The sequence below is a fragment of the Pseudophryne corroboree genome, chromosome 6 (genome assembly GCF_028390025.1).
Source record: "Pseudophryne corroboree isolate aPseCor3 chromosome 6, aPseCor3.hap2, whole genome shotgun sequence".
NCBI classification, from domain to species: Eukaryota; Metazoa; Chordata; class Amphibia; order Anura; family Myobatrachidae; genus Pseudophryne; species Pseudophryne corroboree.
In genome coordinates, this window is record NC_086449.1 from 417,368,048 (window position 1) to 417,389,080 (window position 21,033).

The 21,033-nt window shown below is 45.9% G+C and overlaps 1 protein-coding gene across 1 annotated transcript in view; it reads left to right on the forward strand.

The window, feature by feature from the left end:
- Positions 1-21,033, forward strand: part of HGF (hepatocyte growth factor) — a 209,260-nt gene that overhangs the window by 174,027 nt on the left and 14,200 nt on the right. Inside the window, exon 16 of the mRNA XM_063926946.1 lies at positions 9,234-9,340. Coding sequence (XP_063783016.1) covers positions 9,234-9,340 — 107 coding nt within the window. The remainder of the gene's footprint in view (positions 1-9,233; positions 9,341-21,033) is intronic.

Consider the following 21,033-nt stretch of genomic DNA (forward strand, 5'->3'; position numbering starts at 1 on the left):
TACACATAACGGCAGACAGCGTCCCCTTTTTACACATTACGGCAGACAGCGTGCCCTTGTTACACATTACGGCAGACAACGTCCCCCTTTTTACACATTACAGCAGGCAGATTCCCCCTTTTTACACATAGCGGCAGGAAGATTCCCCATTTTTACACATAGCGGCAGGCAGTCCCCCCTTTTTACACATTGCGGCAGGCAGATTCCCCCTTTTTACACATAGCGGCAGGTAGATTCCCCATTTTTACACATTACGTCAGGCAGTCCCCCCTTTTTACACATTGCGGCAGGCAGATTCCCCATTTTTACACATTACGTCAGGCAGTCCCCCCTTTTTACACATTACGGCAGGCAGATTCCCCATTTTTACACATTGTGGCAGGCAGATTCCCCAGTTTTACACATTGCGGCAGGCAGATTACCCCTTTTTACACATTGCGGCAGGCAGATTCCCCCTTTTTACACATAGCGGCAGGCAGTCCCCCATTTTTACACATAGCGGCAGGCAGTCCCCCATTTTTACACATAGCGGCAGGCAGTCCCCCATTTTTACACATAGCGGCAGGCAGTCCCCCATTTTTACACATAGCGGCAGGCAGTCCCAACAAAGAAAGAAAGAAAGAAAGAGAAAAGAGAAAGAAAGAAAGAAAGAAAGAAAGAAAGAAAGAAAGAAAGAAAGAAAGAAGAATTATACTTACCCTCTCCGCTGGCTCAGGCTCCTCGGTGCAGCTTCTGGTCACGATTCCCGGGCAGTAGAGAAGGAGGAGGACGGAGGTGAAGGAGGGAGCAGCAGCAGCGCTTTGTTACTGGTGGAGGCGCTGCTGCTGCTGCCCCTCTGCTTCACTATAGGCTGTTCTCGGAAGACAGCCTATAGTGAAGCAGAGGGGCAGCAGAGCCTCCACCAGTAACAAAGCGCTGCTGCGGCTCCCTCCTTCACCTCCGTCCTCCTCCTTCCCCCGTCCGTGCCGCTGCTCCTCTCCTCTCCGGGCGGCTGTGCACAGCGGCATGTAATGAGTCAGTTTGACTCATTACATGCTTGGGCCCCTGGACAGAGGCGGGCCCCAGTGCAACGCACTGCTTGCACTGCCGGTAATTCCGCCTCTGTATGGGGCGCACTGCGCACGCGCGTCGTACTTTCACAAAAGTCAATGTAGTTTTACACAAGCTCTAGCGACGCTTTTCAGTCGCACTGCTGGCCGCAGAGTGATTGACAGGAAGTGGGTGTTTCTGGGTGGTAACTGACCGTTTTCGGGGAGTGTGTGAAAAAATGCAGGCATGCCAGATAAAAACGCAAGAGTGGCTGGAAAAACGTAGGCGTGGCTGGCCGAATGTAGGGCGTGTTTGTGACGTCATAACAGGAACTAAATATTCTGAAGTGATCGCAAGCTAGGAGTAGGTCTGTAGCTACTCTGAAACTACACAATTTTTTTTGTAGCAGCGCTGCGATCCTTTCGTTCGCACTTCTGCTAAGCTAATATACACTCCCAGAGGGTGGCGGCTTAGCGTTTGCACTGCTGCTAAAAGCAGCTAGCGAGCGAACATCTCGGAATGAGGGCCAATGTTCAGTATATACTGTAAGTTAGCATTTAGGCATTTGGTATATTATCTTGCTGTGGTGATACATAAAGATTCAAACATGGAAGGCAGAACCATCATTGGAAACCTCCTGAGCTCCACAATTTGGCCATCCCCTCCTATCCTGCCCTGGGAATACCTAGTAAGGAGCAGCTGCTGCTGTAGTGCCCTATGCAAGATGACTGGGGACTTCCTCACACTCGGTGCAGCTGAGGGGGACATTTTCAGCACCCTGTACCACACTCTGGGCATGATGTACTGTACTGAGGTCAGAAATGCAGGCAAAACTAAAAACATGTAGTTTTTTGAGATTTGGCCACATCCCCATATGTACCAAGAGATTACTTATATTTTAGACCAGTGCAGAGAATTTCAACACTTGCATAGCGCATTTCAAAAACTCACCAACCTCACAGACTTTGGAAACAACATGGTAAAATTAATCTGTTGCCTAGATTTGTGTATTGGTAGATGCTCTGAAAAATAGTTCAACCTTTTACCACTTTAGGAAAACATCGCCTTAAAATACTCATACATACAGAATCTAATTCAAATCACACATGCTTACCTACAAAGCTCATAACAACAACAACAACAACAACACATCTTCATACATCTGTTCTCAAAATACTCTCCCTCTCCAAGAGAGACAAAGAGATTATCCACTTATTGGGAGGGAATGGCAATGTCAATTTTACTAGCTCACTTGTACCAGCAGCCAGGGCTTAAAGTGGTCTTGGGGAGTTGGTGGCACTTATTCCACCACAAACTATCCCTTCCCCCAGAGTCGGAATAAGAGGGGTGCTCTGGGGGTAAATACCCCAGGCCCCCTAGTCGGCAAGGGACCCCTGCCACCCGCAACAGATCGGATCTCTGTGACCGATCTGCAGTGCAGCGCTGTACTCCCCATTGATAGCTGATACTCATGGCCGCCGACGCCTCACTCCACCTACCCCAGCCAAATGAGAAACCGCCCGCATGCTATGTAAAGATACTATGCCATGCATGGTCTCTGCCTGTTCCGCGTCTTACCATCTCTCCTGCTCCAGATCTTTCCTCATGTGAACTCTCCCACTCCTCTGGTCCAGCTCTCTCTTCATGTGCGGTCTTTCCTGTACCCGCTCCTCCCAATCCTAGGATGCCAGCCAAGTAATTGCTAAATGTGGTGCTAAGGGGGAGTGTGTGTGTAGGGGAAAGGGGGGGGGGAATTGTCAGAATTATTGATTATTTTGTTAAAGGAATCCCTGCCTTCACATATATCTATATCTATCTATCTATCTATCTATCTATCTATCTATGCGTGTGTGTGTGTGTGTGTGTGTGTGTGTGTGTGTGTGTGTGTGTGTGTGTGTGTGTGTGTGTAACAGAAAGGATGCTGCAACACACAGAGACTTGTGATGGAAATATATATTTAAAGAAATCGTTACATCAAGATACCAATGTTTCGGGGCTCATAGCTCCTTTGTCCACACCTTGACAAAGGGGTTACGGGCCCTGAAATGGTATTTTGATGTGACGATTTTTTAAAATATATTTTTCCATCACAAGTCTCTGAGTGCCGCAGCATCCTTCCTGTTTGTATCGCTCTTACACTGAAGGCACCGGGGCATTTAAGTAAGTGGAGTGTCGGACTAACATCATACAATATATATATATATATATATACTGTATATATGTATATATGTCTGTGTGTGTGTGTGTATATATATATATATATATATATTATCCAAACTACCCAATATTCCCTAGATCAAATGATACAGCGTGTATCGTGTGTGTGTGTGTGTGTGTGTGTGTGTGTGTGTGTGTGTGTGTATGTGTGTATATACAGTGGGGCAAAAAAGTATTTGGACAGCCACCAATTGTGCAAGTTGACCCACTTAAAAAGAGAGGTCTGTAATTTCCACCATAGATACACTTCAACTGTGAGAGACAGAATCTGAAGGAAAAAAAACCCACAGGAAATCACATTGTATGATTTTTAAACAATTTAGTTGTATATTCTTGTGGAAAATAAATATTTGGACACTTACTGAGCAGCAAGATTTCTGGCTCTCATAGACCTGTTACTTCTTCTTCAAGAAGCTCTTCTATCTTCCACTCATTACCTGTATTAATGGCACCTGTTTGAACTGGTTATCTGTATAAAATACTACTATTATTCACACCCTCAAACAGTCAGACTGTTACCTCTCTACCATGGCCAAGACCAGAGAGCTGGCTAAGGACACCAGGGACAAAATTGTAGAGCTGCACAAGGCTGGGATGAGCTACTCGACAATAGGCAAGCAGCTTGGTGAGAAGAGATCAACTGTTGGCGCAATTATTAAAAAATGGAAGAAATACAAGATCACTGACAATCTCCCTCGACCTGGGGCTCCATGCAAGATCTCATCTCATGGGGTATCAATGATCTTGAGAACGGTGAGGAATCAGTCCAGAACTACATGGGGGGACCTGGTTAATGACCTCAAGAGAGCTGGGACCACAGTCACAAAGGTTACCATTAGTAACACACTACGTTGTCATGGATTGAAATCCTGCAGCGCCCGAAAGGTCCCCCTGCTTAAGCCAGCACATGTCCAGGTCCGTCTAAAGTTTGCCAGTGACCATCTGTATGATCCAGAGGAAGATTGGGAGAATGTAATGTGGTCAGATGAGAGCAAAATCAAACTTTTGGGTATAAACTCCACTTGCCATGTTTGGAGGAAGAAGAATGCTGAATGGCATCCCAAGAACACCATACCCACTGTGAAGCATGGGGGTGGAAACATCATGCTATGGGGCTGCTTTTCTGCAAAGGGAACAGGACGACTGATCCGTATTAAGGAGAGGATGAATGGGGCCATGTATTGTGAGATTTTGGGCAAAAACCTCCTTACCTCAGTAAGAGCATTGATGATGGAACGTGGCTGACAAAACTGCATTTCTCCCCAATACAGCCCACTTTACCCCTGCCAGTAGCCAACGTATAGGCCAGCTTTGTTTTGGTGGCAATACATTTCAGGGGATTACAAATTTTGTAATAATTTCTCTAAGGAGTCTTGTTTCCATGCTGACACTGGCAGATTAGACAAGTCACTAAGATCTCCTCCACTTAGCACAAGCAGGCTCAAACAACTCACAAAAGTCAAGCAATGTATCTTTCAAAATGCGGCTATTGAAAGCCTCAATGAGAACACAGGAAACAAAATGAACTGTAGCGATGCAGTGTTAGCTTTCTTGACTGAAAACAGTGTTTAAGAGCAAATTGCGGCCTCTGGTGCTCAAAAGAATGAAGGCCCTATTTCAGATCTCAAAGGATCTGAGGCACATGATGCAAAGTACCGATGTTCGGTACTTTGTGCATGCACTGGATCCAAGGGGTGTGCGGTGAGCTAAATAGCTCAGGAGGCACTGACTAGCACCAGAGCTAGATATACATGCAAAATATGAGCCAACACGTACATCTGGTCACTATACACATGAACAGCAATATAAACTCCAAGAAATTTGGTGAGTTTTGATCAGTGATGTGTGGAAAAGAAAGAAAGGTGATGCACTGCCTCACCTGCCATATGTCAGGCTCCGGAGCCATACCTTCGGCGGGTGCTCCCGCGGGTTACCTGCCCGCTGATTGGCACAGCTGCGGTGGCAGCTCCTTCTGGACGGATGTACGGTTGCCAAGGGCCGGGGGGACGAGGGTCTGGAGAGCCGGGTGCTGTGGCGGGGATCGCTGCGGTAAGGTCCTCTAGTAGTGACACAGTATAGTGTGTCAGAGACAGAAGCTGGCTAAAGCTGTGTGCTAACAGCTAAGTATGTCTCCTGTTCTGGGGACAGCCATGTTGGAGACCAGAGTATTACCAATGAAGTTCCCAATCTGTGTCCAGCCAATCCTGCGTGTTCTCCCCTTACAAGAGGGGGCTGGCTCAGAGGGAGAGTGCCAGTGCTTCAAGTTACCTCCTTAAGAAAGGTTCTCCAGCTCTGTGCTCCCAGATTACTTCTGGTTCCTTGGTCCTGGTTACTCTCATCTATCGGTTACCTAAACGCTGCTGCAGTCCTGCTGTCTAAGTCTGTTGCCACTCGTGGAAGCGCTCACGGGGTCCCAGGTCGTAGAGGAGCTCCAGGTGCTAACGGCGATTCCCGCAGACATCTTCATTTCTTCAAAGTCCAAGTTCTTCAGCCTCGTCTTTCAATCACAAACCACAGTCTTCATTTTCTCAAAGTCCAAGTTCTTCAGCCTCGTCTTTCAATCACAAACCACAGTCTTCATTTCTTCAAACTCCAAGTTCTTCAGCCTCATCTTTTAATCATACAGTAAAACACAGTCTTCAGTTCTTCTTTACCTGAGTTCTTCAGCTTCACTCTTCAAGTCATTTAACCATAGACTCTAATTCTTCCAGTTTCTTCTATTTCTCCAATATTCGTGTACAGCCTGATTATTCATTAAAATTACAGTTATCTTCCTACGAAGTCCTCCTTTTCTTTACGCCCTCTGGCCAACGTTAACACTTAGTTTGGCTTCCACTCCATGAGGAGGAATTGCATTCACCACCTCGTTTACTCTCTTCACAGCTAGCTGTCCCTTCAGCCAAAACTCGGTTGTTGGAACCCCAACTTACGCCGAGCGTGACACCATAGACTTTTTACTCCAGAGTTTTGGCTATAAAAATTATTAGAATAATGCAAAGAAGATATTTCAAACATATTTTTTGTATTTTTCATATACTTTATGTAGTCAAAACTCTGGCACAAATGTTAGTATGACAGGAAAGGCTCTGCCTCGCCTGCCTCACCCCACTGCACGTCGATCCGTACTGTGCATGTGCAGTAAGGATTCTGCATCGTGGGATGTACTACGACTGCTGATGTCAGTAGATTAACAGTCTGCAGCCGTATGGAGACTGGGAAGGGGGCGGTGAAGGCAGGTGTTTCCCAAAATGGAGGCATGTCCCCTCCGCTTTGGATGAGTGCCAAGGCCATCTTATCATATTGGCCCTCATTCCGAGTTGTTCGCTCGCAAAGCTGCTTTTAGCAGCTTTACACACGCTAAGCCGCCGCCTACTGGGAGTGAATCTTAGCTTCTTAAAATTGCGAACGAAAGATTCTCAAAATTGCGATTACACACCTCTTAGCAGTTTCTGAGTAGCTTCAAACTTACTCGGCATCTGCGATCAGTTCAGTGCTTGTCGTTTCTGGTTTGACGTCACAAACACACCCAGCGTTCGCCCAGACACCCCTCCGCTTCTCCAGCCACTCCCGCGTTTTTCCCTGAAACGGTAGCGTTTTTTCACACACACCCATAAAACGGCCAGTTTCCGCCCAGAAACACCCACTTCCTGTCAATCACATTACGATCACCAGAACGAAGAAAAAACTGTGAGTAAAATTCTTAACTGCATAGCAAATTTACTTGGCGCAGTCGCACTGCGGACATTGCGCATGCGCATTCACGACTAATCGCTCCATTGCGGGGAAAAAAATAACAACGAGCGAACAACTCGGAATGACCCCCATTGTTCTCTACTTCACTCCAGCTAGATATGGTAGTTTGTACAATTAGTCTCCTAACCCTGCTATGTAGTATCCCCTGTAGTTTTTTCTATTAAACACTTCTGCCCCAAGCTCTTTGCTCCTGTATTCATTGTCAGCTTTTAAATTGCAGCACTTTTAAGGGGGAGTGTTATTCATTGTGAAATCTGTGAACTGCCTACTGGACAGTGGAGTCTATGTTGTTCACGACCAGTATCTTTGCTAACTTTTCCTTTCAGACTGTAGAGGTCTGAGGGGAAAGGTCCCCATATACTACTGCGACTTCTCCTAGGGGAGAAGTCATAAACATCTCCCTTGAACTGCCCGGTAGCTTCCCAAGGGTGGCAAGATCGCATACAATACATCGTATTCAGTACTTTTGCATCCAGTGTATCATATGCGATCCCAGCCAAGGCTGCCGGATCTGAGAAATCTATAGTGCAGCCCTTGCAATCTATGGGCTCCGATCCGATGAGCACGGGACCGTGGATCGGATCGGATTCCCATGCGGTTTGCATACATCTCCCTTGAACTGCCCAGAAGCGTCCCGGGTGGCAGGATCGCATACAATACATCGTAAGCAGTCCTTTAGCAGACGATGTATCATATGTGATCCCAGTCAAGGCTGCCGGATCTGAGAAATCTACAGTGCAGCCCTTGTAATCTACAGGCTCCGATCCGATGAGCACGGGACTGCGGAACGGATTCACATGCGATTTGCCACTTTTCATCAGATTTCTTGGGCCAATGCGCCAGAATCAGATGAAAAGTTCCCAAATCGCACTAGTGTATGGGCACCTTTAGTCAGTGAAAATTGGACCGGCCATTGATTATCAGTGTTTCTTATGGAAATCAGGGAAATTCCCCGATTTGACAATCCTGACCATTTTCGGGTGGGAACGGGGAATTGAGGTCTTGTAGTTTGTTGAACAGCCCTAATTCCCCAAACTGCCATCTGGGGATCAGACATTTCCAGCAATCAGTCGCAGAGGCATGGGTCCTTTAGACTAACATTGGGGGTAATTCCAAGTTGATCGCAGCAGGAATTTAGTTAGCAATTGGGCAAAACCATGTGCACTGCAGGGGAGGCAGATATAACATGTGCAGAGAGAGTTAGATTTGGGTGGGGTGTGTTCAATCTGCAATCTAATTTGCAGTGTAAAAATAAAGCAGCCAGTATTTACCCTGCACAGAAATAAAATAACCCACCCAAATCTAACTCTCTCTGCACATGTTATATCTGCCTCCCCTGCAGTGCACATGGTTTTGCCCAATTGCTAACTAAATTTCTGCTGCGATCAACTTGGAATTACCCCCCATTGTAACACCAACTGCTCATTATAGCAGTGAAACAGGCAGCAACCATATATCAGTGTAGCCTGTTTCCTGTCTGAACAAAAAAAGTATGTAAATCTCAACAATCTTGTCTTATTAAGCGTATAACCAAACATTTTTATCTCAAACTAAATGCTGATCTTAGTAGGATTTCACATCTATTAAAGTTCAATGTTCTTCAGGGATTTGAAGGCAGAACAAATGTTTAAAAGAGTGGAATGTGCAAGTGTTTAAAATAGCACATATGGATTGTAATTATTTCTTAGGAAAACTACTATAAATAGTAACACAACTTGCTAAAACAAACACTATTTAATTTCTGACAAAACTCTGTCAAACCTTGATATTGTAGTGTTAAATTTGTGTGGCATATTTGTTTTACTTGAACTCAGTCCATTTTATTCCTAGACTATATTTAGATGTTTCAATTTCCTAATAAGGAGACATTATTGGGATTAATCTACCATAGTACATTCATCGTGTCTGTGTGGTGCCTTAGACAGGCATGAATGGCAGTGTAATTTTATATAAAGGAGGCATTACATAGACAGTACAGCAATAAGCAATAACCAATAAACACCTGTAATGCAAATGAGTAAACGCAAAAATTATGGTGTATCCGTTTCCCATCATACACTTCAACAGGAAAACCAAAAAATATCTTTGACACTTATTTGAATACACTGAAACATTTGCCAAGTTTGATTCGAAGGAAGACCAAAATTGTTTAAGAAACTGCTCTATAAATCTATTTATCCCTTTATTTCTTCATACTCACTGATTTTATTGTTCGTTTTGTATTATTTCAATAGGTGCCCAGTTGTTAATGAATATGTACAAAAAATTAAATTGCCAAATTATGGATGCACAATTCCAGAAAAAACAGTATGCGCTGTGTATGGATGGGGACACACAGGAAGTAAGATATATATACTTATTTTTTTAGCTATATTAGATTTTTATTTAGAAATACAGAGTGAGGCAAAAAAACTCCCAGATTTAAAGGTCATCAAAAAAGGCATGGTAAATGCTATTCCAAATTTTGGTACATGATGTAAAAGTGCATGGGATACAATTTATTTTCAATTGGTTTTGAATATGATGTTGTCATTTCTTGTCATATAGCAGCATTAATGGTTCTTGGTCGATGTTTGTAGATCTCACCTTTCAGCTAGCCCCATTGGCTGTGTAGATTCCTTTCATAAAGCTGATTAGGATTGTTTTCTGTCCAGTAATACAAATTCTGCTTGTTAACGTAGCCAGACAAAAAACTGCAGTGATAATGCTGGAAATTATCCGCCTAGTGATGCGAAACTTCAGACATCGACAACAAATGTGTATCATGAATGAGGCCACAATCTGGACGATATCATATTCAAAACCAATTGAAAATAAAGTGTATTCCATACACTTTTACATTATGCACTAACATTTTGAATAGCATTTCCCATGCCTTTCTTGTGAACCTTTAAAATCTGGGAGTTTTTTTGCCATACCTTATATAATAGGAAATCATTTTTTAATATTTCTACTATTGCATGTTTTAAGCTAAATTTATTGAAGGATGAACACTTTTGCGACATGATGTTGAATTTTTATACAGTTTGGGGGTGTGCCAACATTAAAATTGGTATCTAGAGTATGCCCTCTGTACTGGGTATGTAACAAAATATTACAAAAGAAACGCAGCAGTACTGGGAATTACTCTCAGGGCAATAATAAACATATAAATCATAATTTATGATGGTTCACAAAACTGCTATTATGGTACAGTTTAAATACAGACAACATAATTAAACTTTATTATTACCTTTCAGTTATATGATGAGACAATAAAATAAACAACTCATTAAAAATAATTTCTTAACAGACTTAAGGGCCCCATACACTAGAACGATAATGCCCAATTTTGTCCGATTTTGGGCATTCGGCCCGATATATCGGGTGAAATCGGGTATTTTGGAGGTGTTTCCGATCCAATGCGCATTCCCGTGAGCATCGGATCGGATCCCCCAGATTGAATGTGCTGCACTAGCGATCATGTCTGACCCCGAAGGCATGGCTGGGATTGCCCAAGATATATTGTATGCAAAAGGACAGCATACGATGTATCTTGGGCGATCCTGCCGCCCGGGAGGCTGCCGGGGTGATCGCCTGCGACATGACGGTCGGACATGTTGCATAAGTGTATGGGGCCCTTTAGTCAAACAAAGTTACATCATCACAAAGCAGTAACATTTATACACTCAAGAACAATAAAAGATGTTATTATACTGGAACACTTTGTCACCGTATCTTCTGATACCAGTTCCCACATTCAACTCTAGTGTATATATAATCGGTTACGATTTCCTGGAGTGATATTGGTTATATACTGTAACTGCTATATTAAAAATGCCAATTTGTATTAACTCAAAACCAACCTGGTTTTGCTTAAAACAAACTGTTATTTCTCCTACGTCCTAGAGGATGCTGGGGACACTTCAAGAACCATGGGGTATAGACGGGATCCGCGGGAGACATGGGCACTTTAAGACTTTCAAAGGGGTGTGAACTGGCTCCTCCCTCTATGCCCCTCCTCCAGACTCCAGTTTAGAATCTGTGCCCAGTGAGACTGGATGCACACGGAGGAGCTCTCCTGAGTTTCTCTGAAAAAGACTTTTGTTAGGTTTATTATTTTCAGGGAGACCTGCTGGCAACAGGCTCCCTGCTTCGTGGGACTTAGGGGAGAGAAGCAGACCTACTTCTGTGAGTTTCAAGGCTCTGCTTCTTTGGCTACAGGACACCATTAGCTCCTGAGGGTCTGAACGCTAGGTACGCCTAGATGCTCGTTCCCGGAGCCCGCCGTCACCCCCCTTGCAGAGCCAGATGTCAGAAGAAAGGTGAGTAGAAGAAGATCAGAAGACTTCAGTGACGGCTTTGAGGTACCGCACAGCGGCCGCGCTGCGCAATATGCTCCCACACACAGACAGCACTACAGGGTGCAGGGCACGGGGGGGGGGCGCCCTGGGCAGCATAAAAATCCTCATATAAGACTGGCAAGGTGGTATTAAGTGCCAAGGCACTAAATCCGAACCCCCGCATGTATAAATATTTTAAAAATAGCGGGGCTGAAGCGTGCCATTAAGGGGGCGGGGCTTAGCCCTTACAGCTCTCATCAGCGCCATTTTCTGTTCACAGAGCTGCAGAGACGCTGGTCCTGCCTCTACACTACTGTATCAAGTAACAGGGTGCAAAGCAGGGCGGAGTCACAGTTATTTTGGTGCTATATATGTATTTCTAAAAGTGCTAACAGGTCTGAGGCTTTGTATAAAGGTTTTCAGAACCGGGATAGGCGCTGGGTTGTGAGCTGGCAGACTACCTCTGTGTTTCTCTGACAGGCTTTACTGTGGGTCTGTCCCCTATATGACCAGTGTGTCTGTGGGTGTCGGCACACGTGTGTTGGCATGTCTGAGGCTGAGTGCTCTTCTCAGGAGGAGGCTGGATTAGGGACAGAAACGGCTGTGGGCGTGACACTGTCGGCACCGCCGACTCCTGATTGGGTAAATCTTTTGAGTGCTTTGAATGCAAATGTGGCTCTATTAAATAAGAGATTGGATAAATCTGAGTCTTAGAACCAGGCATGGAAAAAAATCCATGGAGGATGTTTTGTCACAGGTACAGACCCCCTCGGGGTCGCAAAAATCTTAATTTACCCAGATAGCAGATACAGATATCGACACGGACTCTGACTCCAGTGTTGACTGTAGTGATGCCAGATTAAATCCTAAACTGGCTAAGAGTATTCAGTACATGATTGTGGCGATAAAAGACGTGTTACATATCACGGAGGATCCTGCTGTTCCTGAAACAAGGGTCTGTATGTATAAAGGAAAGAAACCTGAGGTAACGTTTCCTCCCTCTCATGAACTGAACTCGCTTTTTGAAAAGGTTTGGGAAAATCCTGACAAGAAGTTTCAGATTCCCAAGAGAATTCCGGTAGCATATCCATTCCCCTCTGGGGATAGGGAAAAGTGGGAGTCACCCCCCACTGTAGACAAGGCTCTGTCACGACTGTCCAAAAAGGTGGCGCTTCCGTCCCCTGACACGGCAGCCCTAAAGGAACCTGCGGATCGTAAGCAGGAAAATATATTGAAATCCATTTATGTCACTACAGGTACGCTGCTCAGACCTGCCGTTGCTTCGGCATGGGTGAGTAGCGTTATTGAAAAGTGGGCAGATAACTTGTCATCTGAAATAGATACCCTGGATAGGGATAGCATTCTTTTGACACTGGGTTATATCAAGGACGCTGCAGCCTACCTAAAGGAAGCTGCGAGAGACATTGGCCTTTTGGGATCAAGGGCCAATGCCATGGCAGTTTCAGCTAGAAGAGCATTGTGGATTCATTCATGGAATGCTAATGCTGACTCTAAGAAGGCGATGGAGTCTCTGCCGTATAAAGGTGGTGTCTTGTTTGGTGACGGCCTCGCTGACCTGGTATCTACGGCTACCGCGGGTAAGTCATCATTTTTACCTTATGTTCCTGCACAACAAAAGAAAATGCACCATTATCAGATGCAGTCCTTTCAGACCAATAAATACAAAAAAGGATGAGGGTCTTCCTTCCTTGCTTCTAGAGGAAGAGGAAAGGGAAAAAGGTCACTGGCTGTGGCAGGTTCCCAAGAGCAGAAGTCCTCTCCGGCTTCTGCCAAATCCACAGCATGATGCTGGGACTCCTCTGGGGAGTCCGCACCGGAGGGGGCATGTCTCCAACTCTTCAGTCAGTTCTGGATTCGTTCGGCCCTAGACCCATGGGTGTTAAAAATAGTGTCCCAAGGGTACAAACTGGAGTTTCAAGACGTTCCCCCTCGGCGATTTTTCAAATCAGCCTTACCAGCTTCTCTTCCGGACAGGGAAGTAGTATGTGATGCGATACAAAAGCTGTGTCAAAATCAAGTCATTGTCAAGGTGCCCCCGTCACAACAGGGAGAAGGTTTTTATTCGAGCCTCTTCGTGGTCCTGAAGCCGGATGGCTCGGTCAGACCAGTTCTGAACCTAAAATCCCTCAATTTCTATCTGAGAAAATTCAAATTCAAGATGGAATCTCTCCGAGCAGTGATCTCCAGTCTGGAGGAAGGGGATTTTATGGTGTCGGTCGACATAAAGGATGCCTACTTACACGTCCCCATATATCCTCCACATCAGGCTTACCTGAGGTTTGCGATTCAGGATTGTCATTACCAATTTCAGACATTGCCGTTTGGTCTATCCACGGCTCTGAGGGTTTTCACCAAAATTATGGCCGCCATGATGGTTCTCCTGCGCAAGCAAGGAGTCACAATTATCCCGTACTTGGACAATCTCCTGATAAAAGCGAGATCCAGTGACCGATTACTGCACAGCATTACGATTTCCATGACAGTTCTGCTACAACATGGTTGGCTCCTGAACTTGCCAAAGTCAGGAGCCCGACGAAACAGAGTCCGACGAAACGACTGTCGTTTCTGGGAATGATTCTGGACACAGAATTACAGAGAGTTTTTCTTCCAGAAGAGAAGCTCTGGAAATTCAGAGTCTGGTCAAACAAATTCTGAAGCCGGTGAGAGTGTCAATCCATCAATGCACTCGATTGCTGGGGAAGATGGTGGCGGCCTACGAGTCTCCGAGGCTGGGGTGCGGTCACACAGGGGGAAAATTTCCAGGGAAAATGGTCAAGCCAAGAAACTTGTCTACACATAAACATTCTGGAATTAAGGGCCATTTACAATGGCCTTCTACAAGCGGAACATCTTCTTTGTGATCTTCCCGTCTTGATTCAGTCGGACAACATAACAGCAGTGGCGTACATAAACTGCCAGGGTGGAATGAAGAGCAGAGCGGCAATGGCAGAGGCCACAAAAAATTTCCACTTGGCGGAAAGACATGTAAGCGCTCTGTCAGCGGTCTTCATTCCAGGTGTGGACAACTGGGAAACAGACTTCCTTAGCAGGCACAATCTCCATCCAGGAGAGAGGGGTCTTCATCAAGAGGTCTTTGCAGAAGTGACAAGTCGTTGGGGAATTCCTCAAATAGACATGATGGTGTCTCGCATCAACAAGAAACTTCCGAGATATTGTTCCAGGTCGAGGGACCCTCAAGCAATAACGGTGGACGTCCTAGTGACACCGTGGGTGTTTCAGTCAGTATATGTGTTCCCTCCGATTCCACTCATTCCAAAAGTGATAAAGATCATAAGAAGAACAAGGGTTCATGCAATCCTCATTGTTCCAGACTGGCCAAGGAGGGCCTGGTATCCAGATCTTCAGGAATTGCTCATAGGAGATCCCTGGAGATCCCTCTACGAGAGGATCTGTTACAGCAGGGGCCGTGCATGTACCAAGACTTACCGCGGCTTCGTTTGACGGCTTGGAGGTTGAACGCCGGATCCTAGCCCAAAAGGGTACTCCCAGTGAAGTCATTGCCACACTTCTTCAGGCTAGAAAAGAAGTAACGGCAAAACATTATCACCGTATTTGGAGAAAATATATGTCTTGGGGTGAATCCAAGAAGACTCCTACGGAAGAATTTCAGCTGGGCCGTTTTCTCCATTTTCTGCAAGCAGGTGTGGATGCGGGCCTAAAGTTAGGCTCAATTAAAGTACGAATTTAGGCTTTGTCAATTTTCTTTCAAAAAGAATTCGCCTCCCTTCCGGAAGTTCAGACTTTTGTGAAAGGCGTGCTGCACATCCAACCTCCCTTTGTGCCCCCGGTGGCACCATGGGATCTTAACGTGGTGTTGCAGTTCCTGCAATTTCATTGGCTTGAACCTTTACGTAAGGTAGAGTTGAAATTCGTCACTTGGAAAGTGATCATGCTGTTGGCCTTGGCCTCTGCAAGGCGGGTGTCTGAATTAGCGGCTTTCGGAAGAAAAGGATTATATCTATGGTGAGCGCTATTTTTCTCAAGGAGGTAGCAATGATGATCATTAAACAAAGTCTAGTTTATAACAAAAAAGACAAATGTTTTATTTTTAGACATCCATGGTTATAAAGTGACACAGTGCACATAACATGGCTCAAGCAAACAATGACATATATAAAAATGATGTATTGCACAGACCCTTAATTTGTGAACATTAGCATTGTAAACATTAAAGGACAGTCTTTGTGCAGGATGTTTTATCAATGGTGAGACCACTCCAGGCACAACGCGTTTCGGATAGATTATCCTTTTTCAAGTGCACTTGAAAAAGGATAATCTATCCGAAACGCGTTGTGCCTGGAGTGGGACTTTCAATCTTCTTTGGACCTCTACCGGTGTTTTCGCTGCATCCATCTGCGATTTGGCCAAGTGTGTGGTGTGTTGCTGGGCTGCCCGCTGGAACCCACCTTTTAACATCAAGGCACACACCACATACCCAAAACGGTATGAGTCAGAAGTCTCACCATTGAACCAGAACCATTCTACCAGAAAGGTGGGCTCATCCTGGGCGGCTGCCAGGGGGGTCTCGGCTTTACAGCTTTGCCGAGCAGCTACTTGGTCGGGTTCAAACACTTTTGCAAAGTTTCACAAGTTTGATACCCTGGCTAAGGAGGACCTCTTGTTTGGTCAATCGGTGCTGCAGAGTCATCTGCACTCTCCCGCCCGTTCTTGAGCTTTGGTATAAACCCCATGGTTCTTGAAGTGTCCCCAGCATCCTCTAGGACGTAGAAGAAAATAGGATTTTATTAACTACCGGTAAATCCTTTTCTCTTAGTCCGTAGAGGATGCTGGGCTTGTGGTTACACACATGTTGTGTTACGTTTATAGTCAGCCTGTTGCTCTCGTTATTCATGCCGTTGCATGCGTTGGGTTAAATGCCATGTTGTACGGCATGCTTGAGGTGTGAGCTGGTATGTATCTCACCTTAGTTTAAATCAAAGTAAATCCTTTTTCCTCGAAATGTCCGTCTCCCTGGGCACAGTTCCTATAACTGGAGTCTGGAGGAGGGGCATAGAGGGAGGAGCCAGTTCACACCCCTTTTAAAGTCTTAAAGTGCCCATGTCTCCTGCGGATCACATCTATACCCCATGGTTCTTGAAGTGTCCCCAGCATCCTCTACGGACTAAGAGAAAAGGATTTACCGGTAGGTATTAAAATCCTATTTTTAAATTTAGTGGCTTTGTCTATGAAATCATGATAGCTTTAGGAATCGGAACCTATTTCATACACTCCTATAAGTGGACCTAAGGATGGGTTAACTTTGTAGCAGTGCATTAGAATAGGACCAGATTAATGGAGGGGTGACAGGGACGGTTGTCTCAGGGCCCCCACACATTAGGGGCCCCTACACACTCTCAGCCAAATCGGACACTGTCGGTACTGAAATTGGAGCACAGCATTCAGCTGTGTCTCCGTTATCGGCACTGCCTGTATACGGCCGCAGAGGTGCAGCTGCAGACAGTCTCATGGGACGTCAAATTCCGTGAGACAATCACTTTCACTTTCACAGCCCGCGGACCCTGAGAATATAATGACGTACAGGATCTGAGAGTGAGGTGGTGCCATTTTACATTCTGTTCCATCCTCAGTAGTGCTGGCTGTCTGACTATGGTGGACAGACGGCTTTGTCTTCGTGAGGGTTCCCGGGCTGGACCTTCCTACCCTACCCCGTGAGTCAGGGGCAGAGCGCTGGTGCTTGAACTAGCAGCAACCAGGGCGCACTGCAGTGCTCATATTTAGTATATTATAATAACATTGCCATTATATCACTTTTATTGATAGGGACCTCCACATAAGGTTGTTGCCCAGTATCACTAACGTCAGATGTCTGTTTTGCCGAAAATGCATCTTAGTCGCATACCTATCAACTTCTGTGCTGTGGGAGTCGGGATACACCACACCTCCGGCAAGGCCGCCGGCGAAAAAAGGGACGCAGCTTCTGGAAGAGGGGTGGGGTCTTGCAGTAAGGGGGCATGGCCTATTTCCGCTCCCCCCTTTCATCATTTTGGGAGCGTGTCTAGCGCTTCATGCGCCTCTGGACAGCCCCCGGCTCCCCTCCTTGTGCTGATAGATGCTGTGCTCATGTGCACGGCATCTATTCAGTGTGATCACCGGCTGCTTTGCAAAGCAGAGCAGCGGTGATCACTACCTCTCCCAACTGCCCCCCCACCCCACCCGCGGGACACTGCGACCCGCGGGATTGACAGTGGGACAGTGTCCAATTAACGGGACTGTCCTGCTGAAATCGGGACAGTAGGGAGGTATGTAGGCGCAATGCAATAAGACTGGGACGCACAAGGAGACTGTGCTGATAAATTTCATATATACACTTGTACATTGTGTGTAACTAAAGGGCCCTACACATTGGCCGATCCGCCGCCGAGCAGCCCGACGGCGGATACAGACGACGGGCGACCCGGCGGTGGAGGGTCAGTGATGGGGGGAGTGACGTTTCTTCACTCCCCCCGTCACCCGGCAGCATTGAAGTGCAGGCAAATATGGACGAGATCGTCCATATTGGCCTGCATGTACAGCCGACGGGGGACCAGCGATGAACGAGCACGTGGCCACGCATCGTTCATCGCTGGAGCCTCCACACTCAAAGATATGAACGGTATCTCCTTCATTTATCATTTATGAACGAGATCGTTCATATCTTTGACTGATGTCGGCCAGTGTGTAGGGCCTATAAGTCTGTATACCGAGCAGAACAGAACTTATATTGGAAAAAAGCTGAGGCTACTACATTGTAGCACTTAGTTTCTGTACAGATTCAGAGATTAATTTCGCACACATATATACAAGTGTCATATATCAAATTGATCAGCACAGTCTCCTCGTTTGTCCTAGTCTTATTGCGTTGCGACTAAGACATTTCAACTGGGTAAATGACGTAAAATATTTGTTATTTATACTAAGAAGTATTATATTTAAAAATAGATGTCTACACAAACTTATTTTCAGTAGTAACTCCCTCTGCTACAAGTATCAGAATACTTCAGCTAGGCTATTAGATTTTGTACATATTCACTTTTCTGACAAATACCTAGGGCCTTTTATGACAAGCAGCTATTTGTAAGACATGCAACATTTTTATATTAATTTACACAGGGCATATTAATAGAGGAGGGTGCCCCGGGTGTGGTCTCCATCTGGGCTTCCTCCTCTTTAGCAGACAGTGGCAGTGACTCTGAGCACTAGATGGTGCGCAGGTCTCCAGGAAAATGCATTTTCATTCCTGATTTATGCCCTTACATTATTTGTTGTTTTTCCTTCTTATATTCTATATTACTTTCCTCCCTCACTAATTGCACTATGTCGCCTCACCTCTAATTTCCATTATTACACCACTCAGTTACTGCATTTTAGATCAGCGCTCCCCTCATTGAATGTAGCAGGACTCCATTATTACACCCACTCATTGACTGCATTGTGTATTAGGGACTCAGGCTTACTGATTGTAGCAAGCCTCATCACCTAAAATACAAAATATTATCACCCTTCACTCACTGACTGCATTTTATAATACCCTTTATTACACCTGTCTATCAGTGACTGTATTGATTACATATCAGTGCCCCCCCCCACCCCCCTCACTGATTGTAGTGACTGCTGCAATCAGTTTGGAGGGGGAGGGGAGGCATTGATAATGGAGTCACACTAAAGGCATTAATACTGTATATAGGGGGTCATTCTGACCCGATCGCACACTGAAGTTTATTGCAGCGGTGCAATCGGGTCAGAACTGCGCAGCCGTCGGGCCGCTACGATCGCCTCTGCCTGATTGACAGGCAGAGGCGGTCGCTGGGTGGGGGGGGCGGAACGGCGGCATTTAGCCGGCGTTTCGTGGGCACGGTCAGACTAACGCAGGCGTGGCCGGACCAAATGGGGGGGGCGGGCCGCAGCGGCTACGTGACATCACACGCAGCCGATGCGGGCCGGGGAGCGATGAGTAGCTCCTGGCCAGCACGCTAAAGCTGCGCTGGTCGGGAGCTACTCTTGAAGTGCAAAGGCATTGCCGCCGTGCGATGCCTTTGCACTTCTGCGGGGGGGGGGGAGGGGGGCAGCACTGACATTCGGGGTGGGATAGCCCTGTGCTGGGCGTCCCCCCGCATGTCAGTGTGAATGATCATAGCTGTGCTAAATTTGGCACAGCTACGATCATCTCGGAATGACCCCCATAATCAACACAGTGACGACTGAGGAGTGCAATAATGTGCATTATATAAGGGATAGGGGACGTGCTGCAATCAGTGGGGGTGGGGAGGGGGGTACTGATATATAATGCAGACATCCATACCTTAAAATACTTATAATTACACCCAATCACATTAGTATTGCTTGCCTCTCCCCCCCCCCCCCCCCCCACCCTTAGTAATTGTAGCAGCCTAGCGGGTTCCGTATCCCTTATTACAGCCCTCAGTCAGTGTGACTGTATTCATTTTATGTTAGTGCCTCCCTGATTGTAGCAGGCATCTCCTATAGGCTATACATGGTAGTACTTAGAACAGAGTATAGTAACATATTGATATAACATCAGTCAGTGGGTGCCACTCCCCCAGCCATGATTGTAGCAGGCGGATATTATACACTGTGCTTAAAATAACACTGCCAATCCCCCTTCCCACCCCTGCCTGATTGGAATTTGAAGTAGGTGGATGTTATACAAAATAAATAAAAAAATACTGTAATAAAGTACTCTGGAAGACCTCATGTTTTCTCTGTGCACATGTTGGCTCCTCTCTCTGTGTGTCTGATGTCATACACATGTGTGTCATGATGGGTCACACGCACAATACTGCAGGACTGGAGACACAGACATGCGCCAGAGCTGGCACTCAACACCTGTCTAATCACTTACAGCCTACCGGTTGTATTCAACCAGCCCAGCTTTTGGACAGTTTCGGTGGAGCTTTCAGTCTGCCAGAAATGCCCTTTATACAGCCTTGTCAGTGGGTCCTCTTGGACTAGCAGGGCCCCCATGGGCCCATAAGGCCCTCAGCAGCCACTTTGGTTGCCTTGTGGTAAATCCGCTACTGACACCACCTAGTGCTCAGAGTCACTGTCGCATAACTCTGGAGAGGTAAGTATTGAAAAGATAGGTACAGGGTGAGCGGTGTAAGCCCCTCTAGACCCAGGGGCCGTGTGCACCGCACACACTACACCCCAGGGACGTGTGGTGAGCTAAATGGCACAGGAGGCACTGGGTAGCCCCAGAGCCAGATTTACATGCAATATATGAGCCAAAGGGTACATCTGGGCATTATACACAGGTGCAGCATTATAGACTTCTGGAAATCTGGTGAGTTTTGATTAGAGATGTGTGGAAAGGTTACACAGGTGAGGCACTGCCTCACCTGCCATAGACTTTTTACTCCAGAGTTTGGGCTATAAAATTATTAGAATAATGCAAAGAAGGTATTTCAAACAAATTATCAGTATTTTTCATATATTTTATTCAGTCAAAACTCTGGTTTAAACGTTAGTATGACAGGAAAGGCTCTGCCTCACCTGCCTCACCCCACCACACATCACTGCTGCACCCAGTATAGATACGTCACTGAGTTTATAATTGTGGCAAATGATCAAAACTTTTTAAAGGTTTTATGACATTTGATTATCATTTAAGAGGTCCCAGCTTTGGTGTTTCTGAACATATCTCATCATAGGC